This window comes from Eumetopias jubatus, unplaced genomic scaffold (genome assembly GCF_037043125.1).
Source record: "Eumetopias jubatus isolate StellerSeaLion01/CBP00866 unplaced genomic scaffold, mEumJub1_p1.0 scaffold_4, whole genome shotgun sequence".
Lineage (NCBI taxonomy): Eukaryota > Metazoa > Chordata > Mammalia > Carnivora > Otariidae > Eumetopias > Eumetopias jubatus.
In genome coordinates this window covers 22,864,039-22,878,242 of record NW_028274810.1, presented here as the reverse complement: position 1 = coordinate 22,878,242, position 14,204 = coordinate 22,864,039, and the positions used below count along the sequence as shown (strand labels likewise).

Below are 14,204 nucleotides of genomic sequence, written 5' to 3'. Positions count from 1 at the left end.
AATGAATAAATGAAATCTTAAAAAAAAAATCACATCTTCCTTCACTTGGTTGTGCTTCAGGTACTTGGCCAAAGAAATTTATTTCCTGCCACCACTTGAAAAACTTTCAATATCTTTACAAATTCTCTCCAAGTCTTTATCAAAATTGTGAACAGATTAGAATTTCACTCTTTTTTCCTCCAACAATATTGACCAAAAGACAAAATTTGACAGAAAAGATAAGATGGAATGAGAAATCTATAAAGGAATATATATATATATATATATATATACACACACATTCCTCTACCAAATATTTGACATGTGTTATATAAAAATGCCATACCTGCTCTTCTCCGGGACTCCTGTATATATGTGTGCATAAACTGAAGGCCAAATAATTCCCGTTCCTCTTCTTCATCTATGCTTTCACTGGGAGGAAGTGTTACTTCCAATTTCAATGGGTTGTCTCTGAAGTTGACAAACCTAGCAGTTCACCAAAAAACAGTATTTTTATAGATGCCATAGAAGTGTACATTTATTTCTCTGAGGTAAAATCAAATGATAATACACTAAATTACTTTTTTTTAAACTGGTTTCAGTAACATTTTGGTGAAATGTGATAAATCCTAAGAATCTTTTAAGTTTCTTTTCCAGAAGAAAAAAAACACTAGCTTTAGACAACTCATTTTCAAAGCTTATAGAAGCAACTATTAATCCCTAGTATGTATTTAATATGGTGAAGTTTCTGCATATTTTATAGACTTGTGTCTTATACATCACTGTATCTTCATTGAGTACAGGACTCAGCAGTTGCTGAATAGGTGAATGAATGATTTTGTTATGGAAGTTGTGGGATTTGATGTGAATTCTCTTAAACATTCTCTGTCAGGAAATTAAATTTTGGAAGGAAGATACTTGAGGGAGTTCTGAGAGTAATTAACTTAGTAAAAAGTTGTATTTATTCTATCTGTAACATAATTGCTTGTGTCCACTGTGGTCATTTAGAAGGAAAATAAGCACTATTTTTATGCCTTTGGTTTTTATTTGTAGATGAGATTTGTTAGCAGTTCCAAAGACGGTTTTCATAAAAATGTCACGAACTGAGGGCATTCCTGAAAGCCCATAGGCCCAGTATGGCTTTTGTTTCAAGAATTCTTTCTTGAATAATTTTGGCCAGTATTATGTGAATCCTACTTATAAATTATAGAATTGCAAAGTTGGAAAAAATTTTAAATATATTCATTCATATGAATGAGAACTCAAATCCATTAATAACAATTTCTCTATATTACCTTGTTCTGCAGCCAGAAAGGAACATGTCAGTTTTGTGTCTACAACTTTTACCTCAGATTAGTCATCTCTTCCATGCATGCTGGAATATCTTGCAGTTTATTGTTGCTGAGAACAAGAGTACCCAGATTTTTCATACTGCTGATTGTTTCTGGCAAGCATGTTATTTCATTCCGTTGCAGCCATAATGTATGTAGACTCTGCATTCTGATGAATTAAAAGAGGTTTCTGCGATTAATCATACATAATATGAAAACCCTGGTTCTTATTAACCTAAAATGAAACAAATGTCATCTTTCATAACATCTCCTTTAACTAGTGTACCAGTCGAGTTAACTGACTTCATGTTACCTGATCATTAGGGAAACTGCATTGGAGGGTTAATCCCTACAGTACACTTCTCAGCATGTGGTAGTAGAAAGGAAACCAACATATTTTAGAATTCTTCACTATTCTCATAGGATTTCTTAAAGAACAGCTATAAATGTTATCTAGTCTGAACTAGAGTGTTAAGAGAAAAATCAGAAATTATGAATATGCCTGTTTGGGTAAGACAAGTATGCATAATGGTTAACAGCATGGACTGTGGGCCAGGCTGCCTAGGTTCACACTTACACTGTGATCTTGAGCAATTTACATCTCTACATTAGTTTTCATCCATTTGTAAAGCCCACAGAGGGCCTGAAGTCAGAGCCAGTTTTTCTCTCCCAAAGCCCTTATACTTAAGTAAATGAAAATATTGTTAAAAAGTAGCATATTTAGTACTACATGGGTCTCTTCTGATTGATTACGCTTGGGGTCCCCTTTGTTTTGTTATTTATTATGGATGGCTTCAACACATCTGTTAATAGCACAGAATATTATCTATTTACCTTTCTATGGTATCAGGAAGTTGTGCAAGTCTGTTGCTCCCCATGTCGAGCCATTCAAGAGCAGGCATGTTCAACACAGCTGGAGGGATTGTAGTAAAGTTGTTCATACTCAAATCAAGGTGCGTAAGCTTTAACAAATTGCTGAGCTGAAAAGGCAAGCAAGGTTTTTCAAAATGAATGTCCACGATGTAAACTACTAGAACACTCACATTAGTAGTGCTTTTTCACATCAAAGACTGTTCACCTTATGCTTGGGCTTTTTTTTAGTCCTCATCGTCCACAATAACTTTGAAATAAAAATAAAGCTAAATAACCTTCAGAGAAATGAAAAACTCTTATAGAAAGCTAATCTATTCAAAGAAAATTAATCTTCCAAATACCCAAGTTCCAGCACTTATAGAACCTGCTTGTGTTTGCTTGTATTTTCCTTTCATCCTGCATTTGAGATTTATATGGGAAAACCCAAACTTCAAAATAATACTTATCTTTATTGAACCTTTTTTGTGTCTGATACTTTACATATGCTATCTCAGTCATAGCATTTACTGTTTGGTAATTCTATTTTCTCAATGAAAACATCAATAAAAGTTTATTGAGAATGATATCCCAAACACCAGTGTGCTCAGCTTAAGAAAGAAAATATATTCAGGGGTGCCTGGGTGGCTCAGTCGGCTAAATGATTTGGTTTTGGCTCAGGTTGTGATCTGACGGGTCGTGAGATGTCCACCCCACCCCACCCCTGCCATCAGGCTCTGCACTCAGCAGGGAGTCTGCTTGGGATTCTCTCCCTCTGCCCCTTCCTCTACTCACTCTCTCAAATAAATAAAATCTTTTTTTTTAAAGATTTTATTTATTTGAGAGAGAGAGAGAGAGAATGAGAGATAGCACGAGAGGGAAGAGGGTCAGAGAGAGAAGCAGACTCCCTGCTGAGCAAGGAGCCCGACGTGGGACTCGATCCCGGGACTCCAGGATCATGACCTGAGCTGAAGGCAGTCGCTTAACCAACTGAGCCACCCAGGCGCCTTCAAATAAATAAATCTTTAAAAAAAAAAAAAAAAAATATATATATATATATATATTTTGCTATGATTGCCTCCTATGTGTTCCTCCCTTCTTCCTTTCCAGAGGGAACCCCTCTCCTGAATTTGGTATTTACTATTCCTGTGCATGTTTTCTCGTTTTCATTACTATACATAAATATATGTTTTTAAATATTTCTCTGTAATTACTATTATATGTTTTCATAAACAAAATTTAGTATTTTTATTTGAAGATTATGATACTGTACTTCCCTTAACTTGCTTTTTTCTCTTAATATCAGTGCCTCAATGTATTCATGTTGATGCTTACAACTCTAGTTTATTCATCAACAAGATGAGTATCTTATTTCTGTTTTATAGACAAAATGGTTGAGAAAGACCATGTAACTAGAAATGATGGGTGATGGGCACTCAAGTTTTCATGGACCTAAAGCCACAAAATTTCTAAACTCTTTCCATATAACACTGTAGTGAAAGTTTCAAAATGTGAGAATTTAGTTAACTTTTCCAAAAAGCTTTCTATTTTATCTAGGCAAGTTCTGTTTTATTATCTCAGGGAATGTTAAGACTTGTTCCATATCTTTAACACCACAAAAAAAAAAAAAAAAAACACAAATACAGTGTTTTCTGGGTAATGCAAAAAAGCAGGTTTCCATTTAGTAGGTAATCTTTGTCCAAGCTTTAGAATTCAAGCCATGAATAAAACACTTTTTCAAAATCAGACTTTGAAATTTTTCAAATGGTTTAGAATGGAATATAAAAAGATTGTTTTCAGTTGGCATAAATATGTTTTGTGTATACAGTGTGTGCAATGTAGTGGCTGAGACATAAGTCTCTTCCTGTTACTGATTTCTGAGTCACACTAGAACCCTTTGATTTTATATTGAAAGATATTCACATTATAACAGTCTTTATTTTGCATATGTGAAAATTGAGACCTCTTTATGTAAAGTGGTGAGTTCAAGGTTTCACAGATAATTTAGAAGGCATACTTGGAAATAATCCCTGGGTCAAGATTTCAGTTCAATATTTGTTTCAGTAAAACCTATTTCTTATGTGAAAAAGTTAAGGAAAACACAGGTTAATAGACATGCCCAAATTCATACAGCGTTTTTAGTGATGGAACCAATCCTAGAAAGAAAATCACAAGAATTAGAAGTTCAAAATAAAATATTTATTGGACCTCTTGTAGTTATAAAGAAATTGTCCCTATGATCATCGTTTTCATCATAAATAAGTGCATACATTTCATTAAGTTGAACTATTCAAAGATGAGAAAGATATAAATGTAGAAACTTGTTTTACTTGCAAGAGCAACAATAATTGGTGACATATTTACTGGTGTGGGAAAAAAAGTGATACTCTCACCAAAAATAGTGGAGAATGGGAGAAGGGAATAGTCTATTTTGTTTTGAGTTTTATTATGTTTCTTAACTTTCATCTTGCAAAGTCAGTACCTTGGAAATTTTCTTTGCTGATTGTAAGATCATTAAATATGTTTGAAAGTGTCTCTATCGCTATGATCAGCTTGGTTTTACTAATAACAAGTCACCATACCAGATCAAAATTTGAAGGCTTTGCAAACCCATTGCTTTCTTTTATTCGGCTGAGCCTAAGAAACTAGCAAAGAAACACTTTTCCGAAACTGAAGAATTCATTTCTTACCACTTCACCTCTATCTCAAAAACTGATCACTCTGTAAAGACCAACTAGTAAACAAAAGAGTTTTTCCATCACCATATTGTCTGTGCTTTGTGATAATCATTTATTCAATAAGCATTTATTAAGTAACAACTACAACTTAGGCTGTGCCTTCAATTCTGGAGATAGAAATAAATAAGACTCTTACTCTGACCTTTAAGATCACAAATGATGTCAGTACTGCATCGTTTATGCTAAGTAGATATTTCTCTAATTAAAAATATGTGTTAAAATAATAGGAAACGATAATCACTAAATATTTTCTGAAATAAAATTTATAGCATTTCTTCGTTAGTGTTATTTTTGGCAATCACACAGCTGAGAAGTAAACCAGTATTAGGTAGACAATAAGTCATAGACACATGTCTTTTTGACCTCTTGTGGAAGATCACAGATGTCTCTGTTTACAGCAAGTTCTAGTTTCTCCAACCTGGCACAATGACTTAGTTCCCTGGGGACAGTCTTGATCTTGTTGTAACTAAGAATCAGCTCCTGAAGTTTAGTGAGAAGTCCTACAAAAAAATAATACAGGATAGAGAGCAGATGGATATAAAATAATGTTTCCAGTTATTTAAGCTTTACAGCATAACTTACTTGCCAGTTTCGTATTGGCAAATCACACTTCCCAGGTTCTTCCCTTTTCCCAGTGTGTGTCCTGCCCCTTCTAAAGATAAGGAGATTTATCAGTGCTCTAAGAAAAAATATGGTTTGTTTGGGTTTTTTTTTTTTTCATCTTGTTTCATCTCCTATATTATGGCCAATTTTCCATTTAGGGATTTTTTTCCTCATCCAAGGTATCTTTCTATCTTTCTTACCTTCTAGGCAAGTTCTCTTGCCCAACCTGTTCTCTTCTAGGAGGATTAACTGAACAAGACACATTGTTTCCAGAATCTATACAATGTTTCCCAAGAGACTTTTCTTGCCTTGAAATCTTATCTTGAATCACTTCTGTAAATCCCAGAAACTTGGATCCTCTAGAAGCTTCAATTTAAATGTCTACAATTTTCTCAAGACTCGGGGCTATGTAAAGATGATGTCATTTTTCCATGTATCAAAAAAATTCTCAGTAAAAAACCCGGGAATAAAAGCAATCTTCCTTACCAATTCCTTGTGGTATCTCTGAAATTGTGTTTCGAGATAAATCTAATACAAGGAGGTTCTGGAATCTTCCAATGAATTCAGGAATTTTCAATAAACCAGTTCTATGAAGTTGCCATTCCTGTAGCTGATTCAATTTCAGTAGAGAAGAAGGGAGGGTCTAAACTCAAGTAAAAGAAATGACAGAATTACTATATTATTTAAATTATTTTAGTATCATGTCACACTGAAGTATAATTGTAGAGATATTACTTGATTTGTAAAAGAACTTTGGATTATTTTTTCCTTAATGGGTTATATTTCCAAGTACTTTGTGTTACTTCTAAGTTTTAAGACCTTTACTTTGGGGGTACAGGTACTAAACCTTCAAATCCCAATCAGAATAAACAAAGATAATGTATTTTGGTCAATAGTACACACCCATATAACAATGTCCTAAATATATTGTTGTATTAGGCTTTTTTAGAGTACATATATAGTTGAAAATGAGAATATGGTGGTTAGAGAAATAAAAAATCATTTTAGTCAATAATTCAAATTTCTCTTTGCCTTATATTTTGAAATATTTTGTAAGGTTTTTTTACAGATTTTTTAATAAAGATTTTAAGAGTTTCAACCTTTCTGAACTTTACACCTTTTCCCTTTCAAGCTAAAATAGCCCAAAGAGGGGCGCCTGGGTGGTTCAGATGGTTAAGTGTCTGCCTTTGGTTCGTGTCGTGATCCCGGGGTCCTGGGATCGAGCCCCACATCAGGAGCCTGCTTCTCCTTCTCCCTCTGCCTCTTTCCCTGCTCATGCTCTCTCTCTCTCTCTCTGTATCTCTGTGTCTCAGATGAAAATAAAATCTTTAAAAATAAAATAAAAATAGCCCAAAGAGAAAATAACCTGCTAGCTAACTATACCTACATGTATGAAAACAAACACTGACCCAAGGTATAGATACCCTTATAAAAATTAGAGCATGCCTAATGTAATTAAGCAACTCTGTGTGTGTGTGTGTGTGTGTGTGTGTGTGTGTGTGTGTGTATTCATGAGAGAGAGTATGAATCAGGTAGTAGCCCTCAAAAAAAAAATGAATATCCTATTCCATTTTGTGGACTTGTAGCTGGGCATTTGTTTGGAAAAGCTGTATGATTTTTGTCAGGCAGATGGTCATCTTTTTTACGGAAATGAGAAGTTGCTTACTAGTAGGATTAGTAGGAGAAAAAAATGCAAATGACTTGTTTAGGCAGAGTTGAAGAAAATTGAGTTTTTACCAAAAAAATGTGAAGTTATATTTCTTTTCAGTTGTTCATGTTGCCCAAATTCATTTGGTGTATTATTAAAATTAGAATTTCTAACTATTCTGGACTTAATCACACAGTCTCAGAATCATTTTCTCAACTCTCCCACAAAACGTAAAATACAGAAAATCAAATATTACTTCTATGAAGCTTACCTTCCATTCCTCTTTCTCTATCTTCAAAATGACTCTTCCATCTTCCCTGATGACCTTTTCTTTTAGCTTGGTTAAGCTTACTCGTTCTTCCCAGATCCTCACTAGCCTAAGAGAGCAGACAACATTTTAGATCACCAGTAATGACATACATAGGTAGCATTCACTTTTATATAAAAAGTGATCCATCAAAAACAACCATCTGATCGGGGAACCTGGGTGGCTCAGTCATTAAGCATCTGCCTTTGGTTCAGGTCATGATCCCAGGGTCCTGGGATCGAGCCCTGCATCGGGCTCCCTGCTCAGCGGGAAGCCTGCTTCTCCCTCTCCCACTCCCCCTGCTTGTGTTCCCTCTCTCGCATTCTCTCTCTCTGTCAAATAAATAAAATAAAAATCTTAAAAAAAAAAAACCAACTACCATTTGATCGATAGTATCTGGAAATCAGAAAAGAAGTTGTTTTGTAAGAATTATAAATATGATTGGAATCATAAAGCCCTATATTTAAGTTTTGAAAAGTGTCATAACTCTCCATAGATTTAACTAATAGCTTTATTGAGTTATACATAATTCACATACCATAAAATTAATCTTTTAAAGTATACAATTCAGGGCGCCTGGGTGGCTCAGTTGGTTAAGCGACTGCCTTCGGCTCAGGCCATGATCCTGGAGTCCCGGGATGGAGTCCCATGTCGGGCTCCCTGCTCAGCGGAGAGTCTGTTTCTCCCTCTGACCCTCCCCCCTCTCATGTGCGCGCGCTCTCTCTCTCTCTCTCTCTCTCATTCTCGTTCTCTCAAATAAATAAAAATTTAAAAAAAATAAAGTATACAATTCAATGGTTTTGGATATATTCACAGAGTTGGCTCAACTATCACCATTATCGGATCCAAAACATTTTCATCATTCAAAAAAACTCCACACCCAGTGCAAACTGGTGCAGCCGCTCTAGAAAACAGTATGGAGTTTCCTCAAAAAGTTAAAAATAGAGCTACCCTACAATCCAGCAATTGCTCTACTAAGTATTTACCCAAGAAATACAAAATACCAATTCAAAGGACAGCATTATCTACAACAGCCAAATTTTGGAAACAGCCCAAGTGTCCATGAACTGATGAATGGATAAAGCAGATGTGGTAATACATGTATATACACATATATACATGTATGTATATGTACAGATGCATATATATGTATATACATAAACAATGTATATATATATATATATATATATATATACACACACACACATATATATATGGGATATCAGCCATAAAAAAGAATGAAATCTTGCCATTTGCAGCAATATGGATGGAGCTAGAGAATATTATGCTAAAGCGAAATAAGTCAGAGAAAGACAAATAGCATATGATTTCACTCATATGTGGAATTTAAGAAACAAATGTGCAAAGGCTGGGGGAGAGAGAGAGAGAGGCAAACCAAGAAAAAGACTTTTAACCACAGAGAACAAACTGATGGTTCCCCGAGGGGAGGTGGGTGGGGGATGGGTTAAATAGATGATGGGGATTAAGGAGTGCACTTGTGATGAGCACTGTGTGTTGTAAGGAATTGATGAAATCACTATATTGTACACCGTAAACTAATACAACACTGTATGTTAACTGGAATTAAATTAAAAACTTTAAAAAATAAAATAAAAAGCCATACCCATTCCTCCCTTTCCCAGCCCCTGGTAACCACTGATCTACTTTCTATCTCTATGAATTTGCCTATTCTGGACATTTCATATAAATGGATTATACAACATATGGTCTTTCCACATAGTGTAAGTTTATTCAGAGTTCACCCATGCTGTAACATGTTTCAGTATTATATTCCCTTTTATAGAAGAATCATCTTCCATTGCATGAATATACCACATTTTGTTTATCTGTTCATCAGCTGATGGACATTTGGGTTAATCCCACTTATTGGCTATTATGAATAATGCTACTATGAACATTTGTGAACAAGTTTTTATGCAGACATGTTTTCCTTTAATTTGGGTATAGTCCTAGGAGTAGAATTGCTGCATCCTATTGTAACTGTATTTTTAACTTTTTTTTTTTTAGGAACTACTAAACTGTGTCCAAACTGCTTGTACCATTTTACCTTCCCTCCAGCAGCACATGAGGCTTCTGATTTCTCCATATCCTTGACTACTTTTATTATCCATGGTTTGAATCATAGCTATCCTAGTGAGCGTGAGAGTGGTATCTCACTGTCCTTTTGACTTGCATTTATTAGACATCTAATCCATAGATAGTTAATAACTTTATAATGACTTGCAAATAATACAGTTCAACTTCAGAGTTAAGTTATATGATTATATTCCAATTTTATTCAGATTTCATTTTTCAGATATAAAAATGCATAAAACCTTTGTCATTCTGAAACACATTCCTATTGATTTTTGGTTCATTGCAAACATACATAAGAATAATATCAAGCTATGAAAATGACTAGTAAAAGGTTGCAAAAATTTTTTTTAGTTCTACACTAGAAAATTTTTAATGTATGAGAAATGAGAAAGATTAAGTTTAGAATTGAAATCTTCGCAATTTTAGCCTCTTAGAATGATACATAATAAAGAAATATAAGCAGTTATCAAAGAACATAGGTTTAATTAATTTGAATAGTCACTTGCCAAAAAGATCTATGTATTTCAGAACAAGATTTAATGACAAGTGCAATTAGATGTCTTATTCCTAAACTTTTACTTAAAGAATTCATCAAGCAACCATTTTATGCCAAATGCTATGCTGCACATTGTGCATGCAAAAAGTTTACAGTGAGGCTGTTACTCAACTAGTCTCTTTCCATCTCTATAATGATTCCTAAATTCTTTCTGGATCTAAATTTCTATGATCTAAGTCCAGAATGTATCACTTAACTTGGTGACCATGGGCAATTCATACCACCTCTGTGGGCCTTACCTATTAAAATGGGTTTTGGATTAAATAATGTCTAAGGTCTCTTCCAGCTCTAGTGTTCTGTAATTCATCCATTATTTAGTCTAAGCTTGATGTTCTTTCAATTTTAAATAGAAATTTTCTAACTCCTATGAAACCCTCTTATTATAGTCTAAAGGCTTTCCCAGATTTTGCCACACCAACTCTTACCCAAGTGCTTGATTTCTTCAGGACAGCTTGGCATCAAAAGACAATGGGGTCAATTTCTGTTTAAACTTTAGGCTTTTTGAAATAAATCTTTAGCCACCTTTAGCCAAGAAAAGCAGCATTAGTTTACATCCTTAACCTTTTCTATCCCTTGCCTATCTTGTAGAGAGAGAATGTGAAGCTACTGAAATTATTCTTTTCTTTTTAAAGATTTTACTTATTTATTTATTTACTTGAGAGAGAGTGTGTGCACATGAGGGGCAGCGGAGGGCAGAGGGAGAGGGAGAATCTCAAGCAGAGTCGATGAGGGACTAGATCCCATAACTGTGAGATCATGACCTGCGCCAAAATCAAGAATTGGATGCCCAACTGACTGAGCCACCCAGGTGCCCCAATTAAATGGTTCTTAACTAAACATGTGTAATAGGCGAAGTTCAGGAGTTTAGAAGCAAGTCAGGATTCCTGCCCTGCCCACTGTTTAAAAAAGGGATAGGATTTATTAAGAGTCCTCTGGAGTCAAGTTTATCATTACTGCAGAATACAAACATAATAGATTTCATAAGAGTAGCTTTATATATAAAGGACCAATCTAGGGAAAGACCTAAGGTGAATATCATGCCTCCTGAATCAGACTGCATGGGTATGAATACCAGTTCCACATTTATTAGCAGTGTGATCTTTTACAAGTTACTTAGACCTATCCCTCAGGTTTTCCATCTTAAAAGGGAGAAAATGAACACTCATGTGTGCCAGAGACTGATATTCCTCTTCTTCCTCAATAATAGAGTCTCTAAATTTAACTGGGCCCAAGACTTCATTTAGTCATCCTCCCTTGGAGTTAGATATGATTCATATAACTGGGATGTTAACAGAATTAAGAGTGTGTGCAACTTCCTGCTAGCTGGGATCAAATATGTTGGCTGCAATTGGTGTATCATTTGGGGCCATTAAGTGACTTTAGGAATGGAAGCCATGCACAGTTGAGCAACAAGATAAAAGCCTGAGTATCTGACTCAAAAGTTATCTGACTAAAAAGTTAACATATCTTGTTTAGAAAATATTATTTTGGGGTCACTGGGGTGGCTCAGTCAGTTATGCATCTGACTCTTAATTTCAGCTCAGGCCATGACCTTAGAGTCGTGAGATCAAGCCCCTCATCCGGCTCCCTTGCTCAGCGAGGAGTCTGCTTGGGATTCTCTTCCTCCCTCTTCCTCTGTCCTTTACCCCCTCCCCCCTCTATCTCAAATAAATAAATCATTTTTAAATTTTTTAAAAAAGAAAACATTATTTTGGTTTCCCTTCTCTCATAATGCAAAATAATCCTCATCAAGACACTGTTTTCAGTGTGTTGAGAGGATTAAATGAGATGTACACATAAAGCACTTAGAGTGCCTAGTAAACAGTAGGTGCACAATAAATGGCTGCTACCCTCTTCACTGTCAGCATCATTATCCTTTTTATTGGCTTTGGTTGGAAAGAATGGCCCCTCCCATCCAGATTTTTATTTTTACAGAGAGCAGACACAAAATGATTGCTGATCAAGAACCTTTGCCCCTCTTTACTGGGAGAATAGCTGTTATCTTCAAGCATTTGTACTCCCCCCAAGTAACCGAGGTATAAATCTTAATTTGTTTAAACCAATCATACAGTCTCATTCCCCTAGAAGGGGACTGGATTAAGGGAGTCCAAATGACCCAGTTCCAGTCAATGAGAGCTGAGGGAGAGGTTTGCTAAAGCGCCTCAGAAAGGCTTCCTCATTCTTGAAGAAACAGAAATCATTTCCACTCTTCTGATAACATAATGATGCTAGCTGTGATGCTGGAAGTGGACCAGCCATCCTGTGACACTCACAGTGGGAACCTGAGGACCAAACTGACACACTGAGATTAGCAGTAGAAGGTGATAAAAAGAAACCAAGTCTTTAAAGCTCTTCAGGCTTTGGGATTGCCTTATTTCAGGGCTTCCCTAGTCCTTACGCCATTCTTAGTTGAATTTTATGGTACTTGTTAACTGACACAGGAGCATTTTTTCCACTGAGATATAATTGACATATAACATTATTAATGGTCCAATATTTATATATGTTGTAAGACAAAAAGACAATTTAGTATTTAGAAAGAGACCTGGTGAATGAGAATCATAGGGATCCATGAGGAAAGTGGCTCTTCTTGCAAGACTAATAGAATACTTTGGAGACATCCAATCAGGAAAATAGGGAGATATCCAGAAGGCAGAGGAAATGAGAGCCAAGCTATTTAAGTATAGCCCAAATCAAGGAATCAGGCGATCCACAGGGACCCTGGCTGAAACTCACAGCTGTTCAAATAGGTGGGAATCTCTAGTACCTTCTATTGCCAGATGTTGCTTTAGTATCTATGGGATATAATACTGAACGAGCAATCACTGAAAAGTGGACTAAAAGACACTAATCAAACTTTGAGGAATGTTGAACAGACTCCTATGAGGGCCTGAAAATAACTACTATTTTCACATACAGACACTTGTATTTTTTGTGGCCACCCTCACATAGCCATACTTAATTGAATCGGGTGTATCCTTTAGTTATATTTTGAGTTTTCAGTAAATAAAAATATCAAATTCAACAATAAGTCATTTAATAAGTGCTCTTTTCTATAACGATGATATTTTGAATTTTCACTAAATCAAAATAACAAACATGTTAAAGCATACTTCTGTTGAAATTCCTTCTCTCGCTTCAGGTCTTCATTGTGTTTCTTTATTCTTTCTTCCCAAACTTCCTTCACAGCATTGACAGCCCCAGTACAAACTGCATTTTCTGACATGATTTCTCCACATTGTCACAGAGTCACCAACTTCATTAGGTTCTGAATAGCTGAATCACAGAGGCCATCTCAAAAAGGACCTAATTGTAATGGAGAAAAAAATGTGTTTCAGAATGTTCACTGAATCCAGAAATGATCATAATAGCTTATATTTATTGAACACTTTCCATGTTGCCAAGACTATTTTTATACACTTTACATGTCATCTCTCACTTAATAATCCTCATAAAAATACTATGCCATGGATGCGTTTTTTTTTCTTTAAAGATTTTATTTATTTATTTGAGAGAGAGAGCATGAGTGGGGGAGAACGAACAGGGGGCAGAGGGAGGAGTAGCAGGCTCCCCGCTTAGCAGGGAGCCAGATGTGGGACTCGATCCCAAGACCCCAGGATCATGACCTGAGCTGAAGGCAGACGCTTAACTCACTGAGCCACCCAGGCACCCTGCCATGGGTGCTTTTATTGTGTGTAATGTACAGATGAGAAATTGAGCCTTAAAAAAGATGGGCAATTTGTTCAAGGTCTCATGTCTAGTATGTGACAGAGGTGGAAAGTGAAGCCAAGTCTACTTCCATTGCCACTATGTAATTTACAATAATGAAAAACTGCAACTAGTTTACATGCCCAGTTTAGGAAAATGATTAAATAATGGATATATACATTTAAGACCAGCATTTGGGGTTATCTACTTAGTCTAGATGCTCTATGCATAGGCTGGAATTTGGTTAACTGGCAGAATGCTGGGATTATTTGCTCTTGTAAAATACATCATCAATGGGCAGGTGTAATACTGAGGATTGTGACCTGAATCTCAAAAAGGAAAGGACAGTACAAATAGGGGAATGGTTATGTAAATTATAGTAGATCCA

The 14,204-nt window shown here is 35.6% G+C and overlaps 1 protein-coding gene across 1 annotated transcript in view; it reads right to left on the bottom strand.

Annotated features, from left to right (window-relative positions):
• The window catches only part of LRRC39 (leucine rich repeat containing 39), a 30,662-nt gene that overhangs the window by 3,802 nt on the left and 12,656 nt on the right, over window positions 1-14,204 (bottom strand). The window contains exons 4-10 of the mRNA XM_028101923.2: window positions 13,222-13,414; window positions 7,420-7,525; window positions 5,987-6,143; window positions 5,261-5,397; window positions 2,145-2,290; window positions 1,327-1,479; window positions 326-465 (exon numbers count right to left, since the gene is read on the bottom strand). Coding sequence (XP_027957724.1) covers window positions 326-465; window positions 1,327-1,479; window positions 2,145-2,290; window positions 5,261-5,397; window positions 5,987-6,143; window positions 7,420-7,525; window positions 13,222-13,334 — 952 coding nt within the window. The 5' untranslated portion in view covers window positions 13,335-13,414. The remainder of the gene's footprint in view (window positions 1-325; window positions 466-1,326; window positions 1,480-2,144; window positions 2,291-5,260; window positions 5,398-5,986; window positions 6,144-7,419; window positions 7,526-13,221; window positions 13,415-14,204) is intronic.